This window comes from Hyperolius riggenbachi, chromosome 10 (genome assembly GCF_040937935.1).
Source record: "Hyperolius riggenbachi isolate aHypRig1 chromosome 10, aHypRig1.pri, whole genome shotgun sequence".
Classification (NCBI taxonomy): domain Eukaryota; kingdom Metazoa; phylum Chordata; class Amphibia; order Anura; family Hyperoliidae; genus Hyperolius; species Hyperolius riggenbachi.
The window spans coordinates 283656141-283676377 of NC_090655.1; the positions used below are offsets into that span (position 1 = coordinate 283656141).

General features: G+C 47.9%; 1 protein-coding gene across 1 annotated transcript in view; it reads right to left on the reverse strand.

Moving 5' to 3' along the window:
- Window positions 1-20237, reverse strand: part of LOC137535535 (zinc finger protein 585A-like) — a 99264-nt gene that overhangs the window by 20178 nt on the left and 58849 nt on the right. The window contains exon 7 of the mRNA XM_068257373.1: window positions 11965-13305. Within this exon, the coding sequence (XP_068113474.1) occupies window positions 11965-13305 (1341 nt within the window). The remainder of the gene's footprint in view (window positions 1-11964; window positions 13306-20237) is intronic.

The following is a 20237-nucleotide window of genomic DNA, read 5'->3' on the forward strand; positions in this document are numbered from 1 at the left end:
CCATAATTGACTTAGTTAATATAAAAGTGGTCAAAATAACATTCAAATCACAAGACTCTCATCTGTGGACACTACAGAAGAATACCTATGAAGCCATGAGCTGGAATACTGAGAGGACTAGAATCCTGGGGGACTTTTGTTACCCCTTCTGACCCGTCTTTATTGTACTGTTCGGTACAAGTTTAAGTGTTGTGTTCTGTAACTGTATACCAAAATTTCAATAAAAATTTTGAAACAGATAGTAGGGAAAGACAGCAACCGCTAGGTGGCGCTAATTACTATTCCCCCTCCAGGCCGCCATGGATAGTAGAGAAAGACAGCAACCGCTAGGTGGCGCTAATTACTATTCCCCCTCCAGGCCGCCATGGATAGTAGGGAAAGATAGCAACCACTAGGTGGCGCTAATTACTATTCCCCCTCCAGGCCGCCATGGGTAGTAGGGAAAGATGGCAAGTGCTAGGTGGCGCTAATTACTATTCCCCCTCCAGGCTGCCATGGATAGTAGGGAAAGATAGCAACCGCTAGGTGGTGCTAATTACTATTCCCCTCCAGGCCGCCATGGATAGTAGGGAAAGATAGCAACCGCTAGGTGGCACTAATTACTATTCCCCCTCCAGGCTGCCATGGATAGTAGGGAAAGACAGCAACCGCTAGGTGGCGCTAATTACTATTCCCCCTCCAGGCCGCCATGGGTAGTAGGGAAAGATGGCAAGTGCTAGGTGGCGCTAATTACTATTCCCCCTCCAGGCCGCCATGGATAGTAGGGAAAGATAGCAACCGCTAGGTGGTGCTAATTACTATTCCCCCTCCACGCCGCTATGGATAGTAGGGAAAGATAGCAACAGCTAGGTGGTGCTAATTACTATTCCCCCTCCAGGCTGCCATGGATAGTAGGGAAAGATAGCAACCGCTCGGTGGCGCTAATTACTATTCCCCCTCCAGGCCGCCATGGATAGTAGGGAAAGATAGCAACCGCTAGGTGGCGCTAATTATTATTCGCCCCTCCAGTCTGCCATGGATAGTAGGGAAAGATAGCAACCGCTAGGTGGCGCTAATTACTATTCCCCCTCCAGGCCGCCATGGATAGTAGGGAAAGATAGCAACCGCTAGGTGGCGCTAATTACTATTCCCCCTCCAGGCTGCCATGGATAGTAGGGAAAGATAGCAACCGCTAGGTGGCGCTAATTACTATTCACCCTCCAGGCTGCCATGGATAGTAGGGAAAGATAGCAACCGCTAGGTGGCGCTAATTACTATTCCCCCTCCAGGCCGCCATGGATAGTAGGGAAAGATAGCAACCGCTAGGTGGCGCTAATTACTATTCACCCTCCAGGCTGCCATGGATAGTAGGGAAAGACAGCAACCGCTAGGTGGCGCTAATTACTATTCCCCCTCCAGGCCGCCATGGATAGGAGGGAAAGATAGCAACCGCTAGGTGGCGCTAATTACTATTCCCCCTCCAGGCCGCCATGGATAGTAGGGAAAGATAGCAACCGCTAGGTGGCGCTAATTACTATTCCCCCTCCAGGCCGCTATGGATAGTAGAGAAAGATAGCAACCGCTAGGTGGCGCTAATTACTATTCCCCCTCCAGGCCGCCATGGATAGTAGGGAAAGATAGCAACCGCTAGGTGGCGCTAATTACTATTCCCCCTCCAGGCCGCCATGGATAGTAGGGAAAGATAGCAACCGCTAGGTGGCGCTAATTACTATTCACCCTCCAGGCTGCCATGGATAGTAGGGAAAGATAGCAACCGCTAGGTGGCACTAATTACTATTCCCCCTCCAGGCCGCCATGGATAGTAGGGAGAGATAGCAACCGCTAGGTGGTGCTAATTACTATTCCCCCTCCAGGCCGCCATGGATAGTGGGGAAAGATATCAACCGCTAGGTGGCGCTATTTACTATTCTCCTCCAGGCTGCCATGGATAGTAGGGAAAGATAGCAACCGCTAGGTGGTGCTAATTACTATTCCCCCTCCAGGCTGCCATGGATAGTAGGGAGAGATAGCAACCGCTAGGTGGTGCTAATTACTATTCCCCCTCCAGGCTGCCATGGATAGTAGGGAGAGATAGCAACCGCTAGGTGGCGCTAATTACTATTCCCCCTCCAGGCCACCATGGATAGTAGGGAAAGATAGCAACCGCTAGGTGGCGCTAATTACTATTCCCCTCCAGGCCGCCATGGATAGTAGGGAAAGATAGCAACCGCTAGGTGGCGCTAATTACTATTCCCCCTCCAGGCCGCCATGGATAGTAGGGAGAGATAGCAACCGCTAGGTGGTGCTAATTACTATTCCCCCTCCAGGCCGCCATGGATAGTGGGGAAAGATAGCAACCGCTAGGTGGCGCTAATTACTATTCCCCCTCCAGGCCGCCATGGATAGTAGGGAAAGATAGCAACCGCTAGGTGGCGCTAATTACTATTCCCCCTCCAGGCTGCCATGGATAGTAGGGAAAGATGGCAACCGCTAGGTGGCACTAATTACTATTCCCCCTCCAGGCCGCCATGGATAGTAGGGAAAGATAGCAACCGCTAGGTGGCGCTAATTACTATTCCCCCTCCAGGCTGCCATGGATAGTAGGGAAAGATAACAACTGCTAGGTGGCGCTAATTACTATTCCCCTCCAGGCCGCCATGGATAGTAGGGAAAGATGACAACCGCTAGGTGGCGCTAATTACTATTCCCCCTCCAGGCCGCCATGGATAGTAGGGAAAGATAGCAACCGCTAGGTGGCGCTAATTACTATTCCCCCTCCAGGCCGCCATGGATAGTAGGGAAAGATAGCAACCGCTAGGTGGCGCTAATTACTATTCCCCCTCCAGGCTGCCATAGATAGTAGGGAAAGATAGCAACCGCTAGGTGGCGCTAATTACTATTCCCCTCCAGGCCGCCATGGATAGTAGGGAAAGATGGCAACCGCTAGGTGGCGCTAATTACTATTCCCCCTCCAGGCCGCCATGGATAGTAGGGAAAGATGGCAACCGCTAGGCGGCGCTAATTACTATTCCCCCTCCAGGCTGCCATGGATAGTAGGGAAAGATGGCAACCGCTAGGTGGCGCTAATTACTATTCCCCCTCCAGGCCGCCATGGATAGTAGGGAAAGATGGCAACCGCTAGGCGGCGCTAATTACTATTCCCCCTCCAGGCCGCCATGGATAGTAGGGAGAGATAGCAACCGCTAGGTGGCGCTAATTACTATACCCCCTCCAGGCTGCCATGGATAGTAGGGAAAGATAGCAACCGCTAGGTGGCGCTAATTACTATTCCCCCTCCAGGCCGCCATGGATAGTAGGGAAAGATGGCAACCGCTAGGTGGCGCTAATTACTATTCCCCCTCCAGGCCGCCATGGATAGTAGGGAAAGATGGCAACCGCTAGGTGGCGCTAATTACTATTCCCCCTCCAGGCCGCCATGGATAGTAGGGAAAGATAGCAACCGCTAGGTGGCGCTAATTACTATTCTCCCTCCAGGCTGCCATGGATAGTAGGGAAAGATGGCAACCACTAGGTGGCGCTAATTACTATTCCCCCTCCAGGCCGCCTTGGATAGTAGGGAAAAATGTAACTCTGCTGCCAGCAATCGCTATCTTTCCCTACTATCCATGGCGGCCTGGAGGGGGAATAGTAATTAGCGCCACCTAGTGGTTGCCATCTTTCCCTACTATCCATGGCAGCCTGGAGGGGGAATAGTAATTAGCGCCACCTAGTGGTTGCTATCTTTCCCTACTATCCATGGCAGCCTGGAGGGGGAATAGTAATTAGCGCCACCTAGTGGTTGCTATCTTTCCCTACTATCCATGGCGGCCTGGAGGGGGAATAGTAATTAGCGCCACCTAGTGGTTGCTATCTTTCCCTACTATCCATGGCAGCCTGGAGGGGGAATAGTAATTAGCGCCACCTAGTGGTTGCCATCTTTCCCTACTATCCATGGCAGCCTGGAGGGGGAATAGTAATTAGCGCCACCTAGTGGTTGCTATCTTTCCCTACTATCCATGGCAGCCTGGAGGGGGAATAGTAATTAGCGCCACCTAGTGGTTGCTATCTTTCCCTACTATCCATGGCAGCCTGGAGGGGGAATAGTAATTAGCGCCACCTAGCGGTTGCTATCTTTCCCTACTATCCATGGCGGCCTGGAGGGGGAATAGTAATTAGCGCCACCTAGCGGTTGCTGTCTTTCCCTACTATCCATGGCGGCCTGGAGGGAAATAGTAATTAGCGCCACCTAGCGGTTGCCATCTTTCCCTACTATCCATGGCGGCCTGGAGGGAAATAGTAATTAGCGCCACCTAGCGGTTGCCATCTTTCCCTACTATCCATGGCGGCCTGGAGGGAAATAGTAATTAGCGCCACCTAGCGGTTGCTATCTTTCCCTACTATCCATGGCAGCCTGGAGGGGGAATAGTAATTAGCGCCACCTAGTGGTTGCTATCTTTCCCTACTATCCATGGCGGCCTGGAGGGGGAATAGTAATTAGCGCCACCTAGCGGTTGCTATCTTTCCCTACTATCCATGGCAGCCTGGAGGGGGAATAGTAATTAGCGCCACCTAGCGGTTGCCATCTTTCCCTACTATCCATGGCGGCCTGGAGGGGGAATAGTAATTAGCGCCACCTAGCGGTTGCGCCCGGCTAATGGAAAAGTACCAGTGCTTTACACTAGCATTTATTCTAACAATACTATGTACATTTATCATGGTTGCACCAATACAGACAGCCCATAGACATTAGATATCAATAGATCCAATCTTTTGCACAAAGAGATCATAACGCTCTCTCAGAAAAAACGTTTTAGTGACAGGTAACACTTATATACACAATACTCCTCCCACCTCTGAACAGCATGAGGGACACGCCCAAAGGAAAAGAGAGGGGGGGAGGGGGGAGAGGCCAAAATAAAAGAGAAAGGGAGCATCCCCCTAAATATATGAATTTAAAAACAAGTAATCACTTAAGAAAAAGGAAAGACCCTCTGTGAGAAACAATAGTAATAATATAAATATGACACCCATAAATAGGCCACAACACTAGGAGGCAAAAAGCAAGTAACTCAGAGCAGACCAACTTCAAGAGATCCACAAATAAACAGTCCCAAAAATGATTTGCCAATGAAGGCAAGTGATGCTACGTAATTCTCTAAGGGCAGCCTCTAACCAAAAGCACAGAGACCCCAACAACCGGGACCTAAGGGAAGCCCATGACCACCCACAGAGGCAATACAAAGACATTATCAGGAGGAAGAACAGAGCCACATCTCCCACAACCTCCAACAGCTGGAAGACTCCCTCCAAGACAACTCATTCTGGGAGTCCTGGAACCATATCAGCGCAAAGCCTAAGAAAAGCCCTCTTCATATCCAAAATGGCCACATCTGGCTCCACTACTTCAGGGACCTCTACAAAGACATCCCAGAAAATGCCCAAACCCTGGAACAGAAACAAATAGCCGCAAAACTGAAGGGCATGGAGGAGACAATCAAGGACTTTCAAAACCATCTGGATACACCAATCACGGTGCAGGAAATAAGAGAAAGAACAAAGCTGATAAAATGTAAGAAGGCCAGCGGTACCGATGGCATCCTGCCAGAGATGATCGAATACAGCCCCCCGGACATACATGAGGAACTCGCAAGGCTATTCAACCTCATCCTGAGTGCGGGCTCCTTTCCTCAGGCCTGGAGTGAAGGCCTCATAACACCCATCTACAAGAATGGGGACAGATATGATCCAGAGAACTACAGAGGAATCTGTGTCAGCAGCACACTGGGGAAACTATTTAACAGCAGCATAAAGAATAAAAGGATCCTCTCCTTCCTCACACAGCAGGACGTACTCAGCAAAAGCCAAGCCGGGTTCATGCCAAACCACCGCACAACCAACCACATCTACACACTGCACAGCCTCATCATACCCATGTCCACTGCACACACGGCAAGTACACCACAGCACCGACCTCATCTACACACTGCACAGCCTCATCATACCCATGTCCACTGCACACACGGCAAGTACACCACACCACCGACCACATCTACACACTGCACAGCCTCATCATACCCATGTCCACAGCTCACACGGCAAATACACCACAGCACCGACCTCATCTACACACTGCACAGCCTCATCAAGACCCATGTCCCCTGCTCACACGGCAAACACACCACACCACCGACCACATCTACACACTGCCCAGCCTCATCATACCCATGTCCACAGCTCACACGGCAAATACACCGCACCACCGACCACATCTACACACTGCACAGCCTCATCAAGCCCATGTCCACTGCTCACATGGCAAATACACCACAGCACCGACCTCATCTACACACTGCACAGCCTCATCATACCCATGTCCACAGCTCACACGGCAAATACACCGCACCACCGACCACATCTACACACTGCACAGCCTCATCATACCCATGTCCACAGCTCACACGGCAAATACACCACAGCACCGACCACATCTACACACTGCACAGCCTCATCATACCCATGTCCACAGCTCACACGGCAAATACACCACACCACCGACCACATCTACACACTGCACAGCCTCATCATACCCATGTCCACAGCTCATGCGGCAAATACACCACACCACCGACCACATCTACACACTGCCCAGCCTCATCATACCCATGTCCACAGCTCACACGGCAAATACACCACAGCACCGACCACATCTACACACTGCACAGCCTCATCAAGACCCATGTCCATAGCTCACACGGCAAATACACCGCACCACCGACCACATCTACACACTGCACAGCCTCATCATACCCATGTCCACAGCTCATGCGGCAAATACACCACACCACCGACCACATCTACACACTGCACAGCCTCATCATACCCATGTCCACAGCTCACACGGCAAATACACCACACCACCGACCACATCTACACACTGCACAGCCTTATCAAGACCCATGTCCACAGCTCACACGGCAAATACACCACACCACCGACCTCATCTACACACTGCACAGCCTCATCATACCCATGTCCACAGCTCACACGGCAAATACACGCTTGCTTTGTGGATTTTAAGAAGGCATTTGACTCGGTGTGGCACCCAGGCCTTTTCCTAAAGAGAGCGGAATTGGAGGAAGAACCTATGATGTCATCAAGAGTTCATACAGTATACTGGGAACCAAGGCAGTGTGAAAGTGGATGGGAAGAGAAGCGCGTTCTTCAAGCAGGGTCGAGGAGTCAGGCAGGGCTGCAGTCTGAGCCCAACACTCTTTAACATATATATTAACCTACTGGCTGTAACCCTGGAGTCCTCCCCAGTGCCAGGCCTCCTCCTGCATGACCGTGAGGTGACGTTCCTGCTGGATGCAGATGACCTCCTGATGCGCTCCCCAACAGAGAAAGGGCTACATGATAGCCTGGCAGTACTGGAGAGTTTCTGCACCACATGGGCACTGCCCATCAACCCAAAGAAGAAGAGAAGAGAAAAGTGATGGTGTACCAGAGGAAAAATCTAAATAAACCCCCCACCTCCTCATTTATATTAATTGGCTCCCCACTGGTGACTACCAAGCGTTACACCTACCTGAGACTGGAGATCAACCAATTAAAAAGCTTTAAACCAGCAGTACAGTCCCTGAAGGAAAAATCCTGCAGAACATTTTATGCCATCAGAAGGCAACTTTACCACCTAAAACCACCAGTGAGAGTCTGGGTGAAGATATTCAACAGCATCATAACCCCAATCCTGCTCTATAGTAGTGAGGTATGTGGCCCGGTCACCTACCCTGACCAATCAAAATGGGACTCCAGCCCAGCAGAAATCTTCCATCTAGAGTTCTGCAAGTATCTTCTCCAAGTCCATCGCAGCACTTCAATCTCAGCCTGCCGGGCAGAGCTAGGCAGATTCCCACTATGGCTGACTATCCAGCAGAGGGCGCTCTCATACTGGGCGCATATACAGAGCAGCAGCCCCAGCACTTACCACCATAAAACCTCACTGAGCCAGGGAGCTGAGGCCATACCACTATGAATAACTTTCCAGCAGAGGGTGCTCTCATACAGAGCAGCAGCCCTGGCACTTACCACCATAAAGCCTCACTGAGCCAGGGGGCGAGGCCATACCACGCACTCTCAAGCAAAGCATCAGCAGCCAGCCCAGCCAAGACCACCAACACAGCCTGACAAAATCCCAAATAAAAGGGACTATAGAAAGCTGTAAGGAACGATAGCTGGAGGAATAGAGAAGTGATATAAAGAAATCCAAGAAACTCACCATCTACCAATCACTACAGAGGGAGTACACAATGGCCCCATATCTGGAGAGGCTACACCACCACAAAGACAGACCCTGAGCCTGTACCGTCTGAGTGCCCACAGCCTGGAGGTAGAGACAGGGCAACACAGACAGACATGGAAGCCTCGGGAGGAGAGACTGTGCAGACTATGTGACCAGGGGGCCCTGGAGGATGAGGCCCACTTCCTGCTACACTGCAGCAAATACGCACCTGTAAGGACAGCCCACTTCCAGAGACTCTCAGACCACATCCCTGATTTCACTTCTACAGATGAGGAGAGGAAACTGTACATTCTACTGGGGGAAGAGGATACAACCGTGCAAATAGCTGCCCCATATGTCACGGCCTGCCACCAACTGAGAGGAACATGACACCACATGGACTGTATACCCCCAATACCCCCCTCTGCTATAGACTGTACAGGATCTTCTAAAAAAATTAGCATATTGTGATAAAGTTCATTATTTTCTGTAATGTACTGATAAACCTTAGACTTTCATATATTTTAGATTCATTACACTACAACTGAAGTAGTTCAAGCCTTTTATTGTTTTGATGATTTTGGCATACAGCTCATGAAAACCCAAATTTCCTATCTCAAAAAATTAGCATATTTCATCCGACCAATAAAAGAAAAGTGTTTTTAAAACAAAAAAAGCCAACCTTCAAATATTATGTTCAGTTATGCACTAAATACTTGGTCGGGAATCCTTTTGCAGAAATGACTGCTTCAATGCGGCGTGGCATGGAGGCAATCAGCCTGTCGCACTGCTCAGGTGTTATGGAGGCCCAGGATGCTTCGATAGCGGCCTTAAGCTCATCCAGAGTGTTGGGTCTTGCGTCTCTCAACTTTCTCTTCACAATATTCCACAGATTCTCTATGGGGTTCAGGTCAGGAGAGTTGGCAGGCCAATTGAGCACAGTAATACCATGGTCAGTAAACCATTTACCAGTGGTTTTGGCACTGTGAGCAGGTGCCAGGTTGTGCTGAAAAATGAAACCTTCATCTCCAGACGCAAGACCCAACACTCTGGATGAGTATAAGGCCGCTATCGAAGCATCCTGGGCCTCCATAACACATGAGCAGTGCCACCGGCTGATTGCCTCCATGCCACGCCGCATTGAAGCAGTCATTTCTGCAAAAGGATTCCCGACCAAGTATTGAGTGCATAACTGAACATAATTATTTGAAGGTTGACTTTTTTTGTTTTAAAATCACTTTTCTTTTATTGGTCAGATAAAATATGCTAATTTCTTGAGATAGGAATTTTGAGTTTTCATGAGCTGTTTGCCAAAATCATCAATATTAAAACAATAAAAGGCTTGAACTACTTCAGTTGTAGTGTAATGAATCTAAAATATATGAAAGTCTAATGTTTATCAGTACATTACAGAAAATAATGAACTTTATCACAATATGCTAATTTTTTGAGAAGATCCTGTATATCCCAACCCCCCATATTGTCCCTTACATCCTTCACACCCTATGGACTATATACCCTAAACCTCTATACCCTTCCTTTATTCCCACAACCCCCCCCCCCCCACCCTACCAATGTTAATGCTTTGTTTTGTTTGACAACGCAAAATGTATTTGGTCCTGCCAATAAAGCTTTTTTTTGGAATGGATTGGGTTCAGATCCAAAAACGTGTGTGTGTGTGTGTGTGTGTGTGTGTGTGTGTGTGTGTGTGTGTGTGTATAGACGGGGGGAGTGCAAACTGTGAGGCAAACAGGCGACATTAATAACCAAGTAGACAGCAAACATAGCATTTGTGATAAGCTGGGGAGCATGTATGTACATGAAGACATCAATGAACACACATGCGCACAGAGAGCACCATCTAGTAAACAATTTAAGTGATGCAGCTTAAATCCCACCTCGTATTTAGACCAAGAGGAGAATGTACACCCAATTGGAAAATTCAATGTCTACTAAGTTAGCTTATGAACGTCCCCCCCTCTAGTTGGTCTGGAGATACGTTCAATACCCTGCAAGGAAAAAGAGGACCTGTTTCCATAGTGAACCTGATGGAAATTGTATATAATAAACAGAGGCGCCAAAAAAGTAAAATTGAACTAAAATTGTTAAAAATTGCTCGGAAGGCAGCGGTGGACTTAGCTCCTGAAAGAAAACCTGAACTGAAAATTAAAAGTCAAAATAAGCATACACAAGTCATACGTACCTTCCATGTTGTCTACTCCTCAGTGTCTTTCTCCTGTCTCATGTCCTGTTTGTTCACTGTCATCAAGGGAATTTTCCGTCCTCCATTTTGAAAATGACCATTACCCATAACAGCTTTCTGGTCAGCACACAGTTAAACTGTAACATCGCCCACTTGAGCCATAGGGAAACACGGACATTACCTGGTACATCAGTTTTCCTCTCAGCTATAACTGACAGCAACTGATATATTTCAGATCTGACAAAATATTGTCAGAACTGGAAGGGATTATTGTCAGAAGAAAATGGTGAGCTTCTGAGAGAAACGGATGGCAAGGTAACTATGGAATGTTCATTTGAAGTTACCTCATGTGTTTATTTTAAATATTTTTACTCAGTACAGGTTCTCTTAAAGCAGACACATAAACTCTCAATTTCAAAGTGACAAATATTTATTAGATTCTCCCCAGTGTTGTAACACGTTTTACAGGTATAGTCCTGCTTCTTCAGGCAATGAAAAAGGTAACATATAACAAGGAATAGTCAGCGATGCACCAGGCGCCTCTGGTGGAAATGTTTAGCCACATTTGGTATTGCTGTGGTCAGTCAGCCAGGACCCCTGTGATGCTCGGAGACCCGCCATCTGAGATGCCGGATATTACACCCTGTATACTGGACACGGCAGATGGAACAAGAAATCAAATACACAGCAAATTTAGTGTGGAAACTAAGACATTGTCTAAATGGAGAACGTTCTCCATTAGATAAGGAGGCAATAGGCTTGGATGTGGTATGGACATGGCAGTACTGACATGAGGACACGCCACACTTGTATGCCACACCGTGTATAACCAGTGACGTGGGCTGGAAGAGATCACGCTGGGAGAGAGAATGCTCCTCAAGGTGGGCGCCCATCTCCTAGCAAATCTTACAGCTTTAGCGAGACAGTGTGGATGACTTCATCAGCCTGTAGTGCTGCTATAGAGAGAAAATGTGACTGTACTCCAAACTAACAGTTGTGATGAATACAGCACCCTCTGTATTGGGTTATCACACATCCCAGGGACATTGCTCAACCCTTGTTCCCTGTTTCTCTCCAGGGCCAGTTTCATCACTCTGCCTATCTTCCAATAAGGATAGCCTCATTCATGTAGGCGGATCCCACAGCGTCATCTCTCTACACAAAGCGTCATCATGAGAGCAGCTGTGACGTGCCCTGATAAATTCCCCTACTGGGACTGGCAGAATAGTGTGGAGAGGAGGACAGCTATTGGCCCTCAGCATAGAATCCCCACTACAGGGCTTGTGATAGTTAGAGGATGACACTGAACCTGAAGATGAATTTCCCACAAGATTAACATCAAGATAACTGATTTCTACAGAGGCCCACTGAAAATAAGAGAGATTCAGGGAATGCTGTAATTCCCACACTTAACACAAATGCCACACAAGCAATGATTTGCGCTAGAAATATTTCCCACACTCAGCATTTGAATAGGGCTTCTCACCAGTGTGAGATCTCTCATGTCTGACAAGGTTTCCTTTCCGTCCAAAACATTTCCCACACTCAGCACATGAATAGGGCTTCTCACCAGTGTGAGATCTCTCATGAGTGACAAGATGTGATTTACTCACAAAACATTTTCCACACTTAGGACATGAATAGGGCTTCTCACCCGTGTGAGATCTCTCATGTATGATAAGGCTGCCTTTATCTCCAAAACATTTCCCACACTCAGCACATGAATAGGGCTTCTCACCAGTGTGAGATCTCTTATGAATGACCAGATATGATTTACTTACAAAACATTTCCCACACTTAGCACATGAATAGCGCTTCTCACCACGGTGAGATCTCTCATGAGTGACAAGGTTGCCTTTATCTGCAAAACATTTCCCACACTCAGCACATGAATAGGGTTTCTCACCCGTGTGAGTTCTTTCATGTATGACAAGGCTACCTTTATCTCTAAAACATTTCCCACACTCAGAACATGAACAGGGCTTCTCACCAGTGTGAGATCTCTCATGAGTGACAAAATGCGATTTCCTTGCAAAACATTTCCCACACTCAGCACATGAATAGGGCTTCTCACCAGTGTGAGATCTCTCATGTGTGAAAAGACTTGATTTACTTGCAAAACATTTCCCACACTCAGCACATGAATGTGGCTTCTCACCAGTGTGAGATCTCTCATGAAAGGCAAGACTTAATTTATACCCAAAACATTTCCCACACTCAGAACATGAATAGGGCTTCTCACCAGTGTGAGATTTCTCATGTGTGACAAGATTTGATTTCTGAGTAAAACATTTCCCACACTCATCACATGAATATGGCTTCTCACCAGTGTGAGATCTCTCATGAAGGGCAAGACTTGATTTATGCCCAAAACATTTCCCACACTCAGAACATGAATAGGGCTTCTCACCAGTGTGAGATCTCTCATGTTTGACAAGGCTACCTTTCTCTCTAAAACATTTCCCACACTCATCACATGAATATGGCTTCTCACCAGTGTGAGATCTCTCATGAAGGGCAAGACTTGATTTATGCCCAAAACATTTCCCACACTCAGAACATGAATAGGGCTTCTCACCCGTGTGAGATCTCTCATGTCTGACAAGCTGTGATTTCCGTACAAAACATTTCCCACACTTGAAACAGGAATAAGACCCTCCAGCAGGGGGAGAGCTGTGCTGGGTATGAGGCCCCTCAGGGTTAGACAGGTGAGGGGAGTCTGGGGGAATATTTGGGGTCACCAGGATATCTGCAGGAGACTCTTGTCCAGTGACATCATTCGTTGTACAGTCTGTGGATACAGAGAGACGAGTCTCTGAGAGGTTCCTGATGCCGGAACTCCGCGCTGCAAATAGAGAAACATCATCACTTCCTGTTAGAGAATTCTGAGGGGAGGAGCAATTATCATTAGAGATGGTCAGTGAGCTGCTGATAATTCTAAGTTGATGCAAAGATAATGCAGATTGGAAATGGGGCAGATGCAGCATCTGTGTATCTCTACATATAATTAGACTATCATATTCACCATCTCAGAGTTACTGGCATGTCACTGATAGAGTTGGGCCGAACGGCTCGCCTGCGAACGGTTCCAGGCAAACTTTGGGGGTTCGCGTTCGCCTGCATCAGGCGAACTTTTGCGGAAGTTCGATTCGCCCCATAATGCTCTATTGAGCAAAATTTTGACCCTCCATATCACTGTCAGCAGACATGTTATTGTCAAACACACTGCTCTCAGTGCTAGAGAACCCACCCACCCTTCCTTCAAGCTAGGTCCTTTATACCATTTGACTCAGTTGTCTGCCTACACTAATTAATTATGGGACAGCTGGTACACACTCTGCTAGAGAGATTTTAATTGCTCTCCTCCCTCCTCCCTCCTCCCACCTCCCTCCTCCCTCCTCCCTCCTCCCACCTCCCTCCTCCCTCCTCCCACCTCCCTCCTCCCTCCTCCCTCCTCCCTTCTACCCTTCTACCCTTCTACCTATTCCCTCCTCCCTCCTACCGGAGGGAGGAGGGTCTCTTCTGCCAGGGAATTATACTATTTTAAAAACCAGTATACATCATACCATAGCTGGGAATCGAACCCAGATCTCACTGTGTGGTGGGCAAGTCACCCTAAGCACTGTACCACTATAGTAGTAAGTGAAGCTAGCCTAAAATGTACCATTTATGCTCAATGCAATAGAACCATTAGGTTGCTTAAAGGAGAACTGTAGTGAGAGGTATATGGAGGCTGCCATATTGATTTCGTTTTAAGCTATACCAGTTGCCTGGCAGCCCTGCTGATCTATTTGGCTGCAGTAGTGTGAATCACACCAGAAACAAGCATGCAGCTAATCTTGTCAGATCTTACAAAAATGTCAAACACCAGATCTGCTGCATGCTTGTTCAGGGTCTAGGGCTAAAAGTATTGGAGGCAGAGGATCTGCAGGATAGCCAGGTAACTGGTATTGCTTAAAAGGAAATCAATATGGTAGCCTCCATATACCTTTCACTACAGTTCTCCTTTAAAGGGAACCTTAACTGAGAGTGATATGGATGTTTCCTGTAAACAATACCAGTTGCCTGGCAGTCCAGCTGATCTTTATGACTGCAATAGTGGCTGAATCACACCCTGAAACAAGCATGCAGCTAATCCAGTCTGACTTCAGTCAGAGCACCTGATCTGCATGCTTGTTCAGGGGCTGTGGCTAAAAGTATTAGAGACACAGGATCAGCAGGCGATTCAGGCAACTGGTATTATTTTAAAAGGAAAAATCCATATCCTTCTCCGTTTAGGTTCCCTTTAAGGATTTGTAGTATAAAAGCCAACTCACATTGGCTGGGATTTGAACCTGGGTCTCACTGTATGGTGGGCAAGCACACTAACCACTATACCAACTGAAGCTGGCCTAAAATTTACTATTTATGCTCAATACAAGAGAAAAAGTAGACAAGACAAATAACATTTATATCACACTTTTCTCCTGGCGGACTCAAAGCACCAGAGCTGCAGCCACTAGGGCATGCTCTATAGGCAGTAGCAGTGTTAGGAAGACTTGCCTAAGGTCTCCTACTGAATAGGTGCTGGCTTACTGAACAGACAGAGCTGAGATTTGAACTCTGGTCTCCTTTGTCAGAAGCAGCGCCCTTATCAATTACACCATCCAGCCACTGCTTACAGATACTTAGCCAGACATGGCCTTGTCTTTTGTGTTCAACAGTTGTGGAGGAAGGAGGGAGGAAGGGAGGTGGGGAGGAGGGAGGAAGGGAGGTTGGCAATTAAAATCTCCCTAGCAGAGTGTGTAGCAGCTGTCCCATAACTAATTAGTGTAGGCAGACAACTGAGGCAAATGGTATAAAGGACCTTGCTTGGAGGAGGGAGCGTGGGCGGGTCCTCCAGCAGTGATGTGTATTTCACTCAATTAGGTGTGGCTCCAGGTATTAGAGCTTTTGAAACATGTTTTCTATGATTTTTCCAGCTGATAGAATTTTTTAAAACTTTCAAAGTTCGCCCCCCCATTGAAGTCTATTGCGGTTCGCGAACTTTTTCGCGAACCGAACCTTTCGCGGAAGTTTGCGAACAGGGTTCGCGAACCTAAAATCGGAGGTTCGGCCCAACTCTAGTCACTGACCATGGCTAGTTATCAGCCTGACAGAGAACTGCAGAAGGTTGTGCTCATTACAGGCAGCCAATCACGTAACTTTGCCTTGCATGCACATTTTCTGTATCTTGGAATTTGGGCAATGAAATGAACTGCCTGAAAAATGTGATTAGCTGCAAACAATTTGCATGATATTTGCATACAAGTACAGAGTTACTTGCATCTCATCGACCTCCCTACACATAAAGCACTGGCCATACATGGAAAGCAGTAAATTGTAGAGCTTGATGAGACAATGGCAGCAATGTGTTACTTCTGTGACAACAGACCTATATGTACTTATAGCAAGAAACACATATATACTCCTATAGATACAGTATAGCCGTACCTCTCCTCCCATCCTGCAATCCAATGAGGAACCAAACTGCTTCACACTGCAGCTCCTATTGGACAGATCAGTGGGGGTGGGGAAGGGGTGTGACTAGAAATCACTGCCCCCCCCCCCTCCCCACACACTTATATCAGTGCCTCCTCTGCCCCTCCCCCCACAGAATTATTTTAGTGCCTCCTCTGCTCCCCCCCCCCACCCCCCCACCCCCCACACACACACTTATTTCAGTGCCTCCTCTGCCCCTCCCTCCACACTTATATCAGTGCCTCCTCTGCCCCCCCACCCCCCTCACACACACACACTTATTTCAGTGCCTCCTCTGTACCTGTGTGAGAGCCCCTTTATACGCCTCCTGTGTGACTACCAGGCATTCTACTCCCTTTAAAGAAAATCTTATTATTTTTTAGTCATCACATCACACAGGTAGGTTCACACTTAGGCTGGGTCACATTTCAGCTGGAACATAAATTTGCCTTCTCAAAACAGAAGATATTTGTGATAATTCAGATTTTAGTGAGCATATGCCATCTCCCACAATGCATCACTGCTGAATATGCATATTGTCTCTTTGTTGTCCCTGAAATCTAAACACACACCCAGAACTGCTGAAATGCAGTGATGTGTTAGCTTGTTTTAGCTTTCTGGGACAACAAAGGAGTGATTTGCATATTCAGCAGTGGTGCATTGTGGGATGCCTCAAATGCTCACAGCAACCTGAATAATCACAAATACCTTCTGTTTTGAGAAGACACATTTCTGTTTAGCAAAGCATTTTAGTAAGAGAGCTTTTTGGTCCTTTGTAGCCCCTTACACACTCCTGGGAGTTCTGGTTCACCGTGAGCTTGCTGGGCAATGTGTAAATGTGAGCTGGAGTAACAGGAGGACAGCGGATATGATGTAACATGTGCTGTGACTTCCTGTCCTTGTCATGGCTATCTATGCCACGTCTGATTTCTGTCACTGCGATGGGCACAGCATACATCTCCAAACTACTGATGGATGAACACTGCGAATGAACGTTCAGGGACTATTCACAAACGTTTCCGCAAATGTCCACAATCCGAATGTTCGCAGGGGACCCCACTGACTTTACTGGCAGGTGAACTTCAAAAACCTTCAGGGCCTATTTACAGCCACAATTTCCTTTGAAAAGGTGCCAAAACTATTCAAAAACCCCGGCAGTGGCATGACAGAGAGGGATAAATGACAAAACCCCGGCAGTGGCGTGACAGAGGGGGATAAATGACAAAACCCCGGCAGTGGCATGACAGAGGGGGATAAATGACAAAACCCCGGCAGTAGCATGACAGAGGGGGATAAATGACAAAACCCCGGCAGTGGCATGACAGAGGGGGATAAATGACAAAACCCCAGCAGTGGCATGACAGAGGGGGATAAATGACAAAACCCCAGCGGTGGCATGACAGAGGGGGATAAATGACAAAACCCCGGCAGTGGCATGACAGAGGTGGATAAATGACAAAACCCCGGCCGTGGCATGACAGAGGTGGATAAATGACAAAACCCTGGCAGTGGCATGACAGAGGGGGATAAATGACAAAACCCCGGCAGTGGCATGACAGAGGTGGATAAATGACAAAACCCCGGCCGTGGCATGACAGAGGTGGATAAATGACAAAACCCCGGCAGTAGCATGACAGAGGGGGATAAATGACAAAACCCCGGCAGTGGCATGACAGAGGGGGATAAATGACAAAACCCCAGCAGTGGCATGACAGAGGGGGATAAATGACAAAACCCCAGCGGTGGCATGACAGAGGGGGATAAATGACAAAACCCCGGCAGTGGCATGACAGAGGTGGATAAATGACAAAACCCCGGCTGTGGCATGACAGAGGTGGATAAATGACAAAACCCCGGCAGTGGCATGACAGAGAGGGATAAATGACAAAACCCCGGCAGTGGCATGACAGAGGGGGATAAATGACAAAACCCCGGCAGTGGCATGACAGAGGGGGATAAATGACAAAACCCCGGCAGTGGCATGACAGAGGGGGATAAATGACAAAACCCCGGCAGTGGCATGACAGAGGGGGATAAAAGACAAAAACCCCAGCAGTGGCATGACAGAGGGGGATAAATGACAAAACCCCAGCAGTGGAATGACAGAGGGGGATAAATGACAAAACCCCGGCAGTGGCATGACAGAGGGGGATAAATGACAAAACCCCGGCAGTGGCATGACAGAGGGGGGATAAATGACAAAACCCCGGCAGTGGCATGACAGAGGGGATAAATGACAAAACCCCGGCAGTGGCATGACAGAGGAGGATAAATGACAAAACCCCGGCAGTGGCATGACAGAGGGGGATAAATGACAAAACCCCGGCAGTGGCATGACAGAGGGGATAAATGACAAAACCCCGGCAGTGGCATGACAGAGGGGGATAAATGACAAAACCCCGGCAGTGGCATGACAGAGGGGGATAAATGACAAAACCCCGGCAGTGGCATGACAGAGGGGGATAAATGACAAAACCCCGGCAGGGGCATGACAGAGGGGGATAAATGACAAAACCCCGGCAGTGGCATGACAGAGGGGGATAAATGACAAAACCCCGGCAGTGGCATGACAGAGGGGGATAAATGACAAAAACCCCGGCAGTGGCATGACAGAGGGGGATAAATGACAAAACCCCGGCAGTGGCATGACAGAGGGGGATAAATGACAAAAACCCTGGCAGTGGCATGACAGAGGGGGATAAATGACAAAAACCCCGGCGGTGGCATGACAGAGGGGGATAAATGACAAAAAAAATTTCCTCAAAATATGTATTTTACACAAAGGCTTTTTCTTAATATGTAAACACGAAAAATTGCATTTTGTTTCTAGATTTTTTTAAAATTAAGTTCCATAAACTGGCCGCTGTGTTTAACTGCCTAAAAATAGTTATTTGCAGCCACTGTAGCCGAGGCTTTAAATATTAGGCATAGACCTACCTAATTTTTAAAGTACACTGCAGCCACAAAATATGCCGCTTGTGCAGTGTGGGCCTAACACTGCACTACAAGCTCCACAGTGATGTGAAAGGCTTTGTGTGACAAGGTCAGGTGACACCATTTTTTCAGTACAACACATCCACTTAATCACTTTATATAAGCACTAGGGATGGGACGACGAATCCCGCGAATATTGGGAAATATTCAGGATTCGTGGATTCTAATCCAGACGCCAATTACCGCTCGCAGAATCCCGACGCTTCATCCTTGCGCATCCGCCGCTTGTCCTCCTCCGTCTCCCCCAAGCCTCCTCAGCTCACTCCCCGCATAGTTAAAAGTACCTACTCACCTATCCAGACCGGAGCTCGGAGCTGCAGACCTCACGCTTACTTCCATGTTCCCCCAAGTAACCTGCTTTTACTAACACGTCATCAGTAAAAGCCAGTCTGGCCACTAGGGGGAACAGGGAAGTAAGGGAAGAGGTCTGCCGCTCTGTGCTCCACGCTGGAGGTGAGCGGGTACTTATTTATGCAGAGAAGGTGAGCGGAGGAGGCCACAGGGGAGGGGGGGATGGGCACGGGGCTACCTATACTGAAGGCACACATACCCTGCTACCTTTACTGAAGGTACATATACCCTGCTACCTATACTGAAGGCGCATATACCCTGCTACCTATACTGAAGGCGCATATACCCTGCTACCTATACTGAAGGCGCATATACCCTGCTACCTATACTGAAGGCACATATACCCTGCTACCTATACTGAAGGCACATATACCCTGCTACCTATACTGAAGGCGCATATACCCTGCTACCTATACTGAAGGCACATATACCCTGCTACCTATACTGAGGCTCCTACACCTACACCTTGCAACCTATACTGAGGTTCCTATACCTTGCAACCTATACTGAAGGCACATATACCTTGGTACATATACTGATATCTTGCTAGCTATACCGAAGGCATCTATACTTAGCTAGCTATACTGAAGGCTCCTATACCTAGCTTCCCATACTGAAGGCACATATAATCTTGCTACCTATACCGAAGGCACATATACCCTGCTACCTATACTGAGGCTCATATACACCTTGCTACCTATACTGAAGGCACCCACATCTTGCTAGCTATACTGAAGGCACCTTTACCCTGCTACCTATACTGAATGCACATATAACTAGCTTCCTATACTGAAGGCACTTATACCCAGCTACCTATACCGTAGGCACCCATATCTTGCTAGCTAAACTGAAGGCATCTATACTTAGCTAGCTATACTGAAGGCACCTTTACCTTGCTACCTATACTGTGGGCACCTATGCCTGGGTACCTAT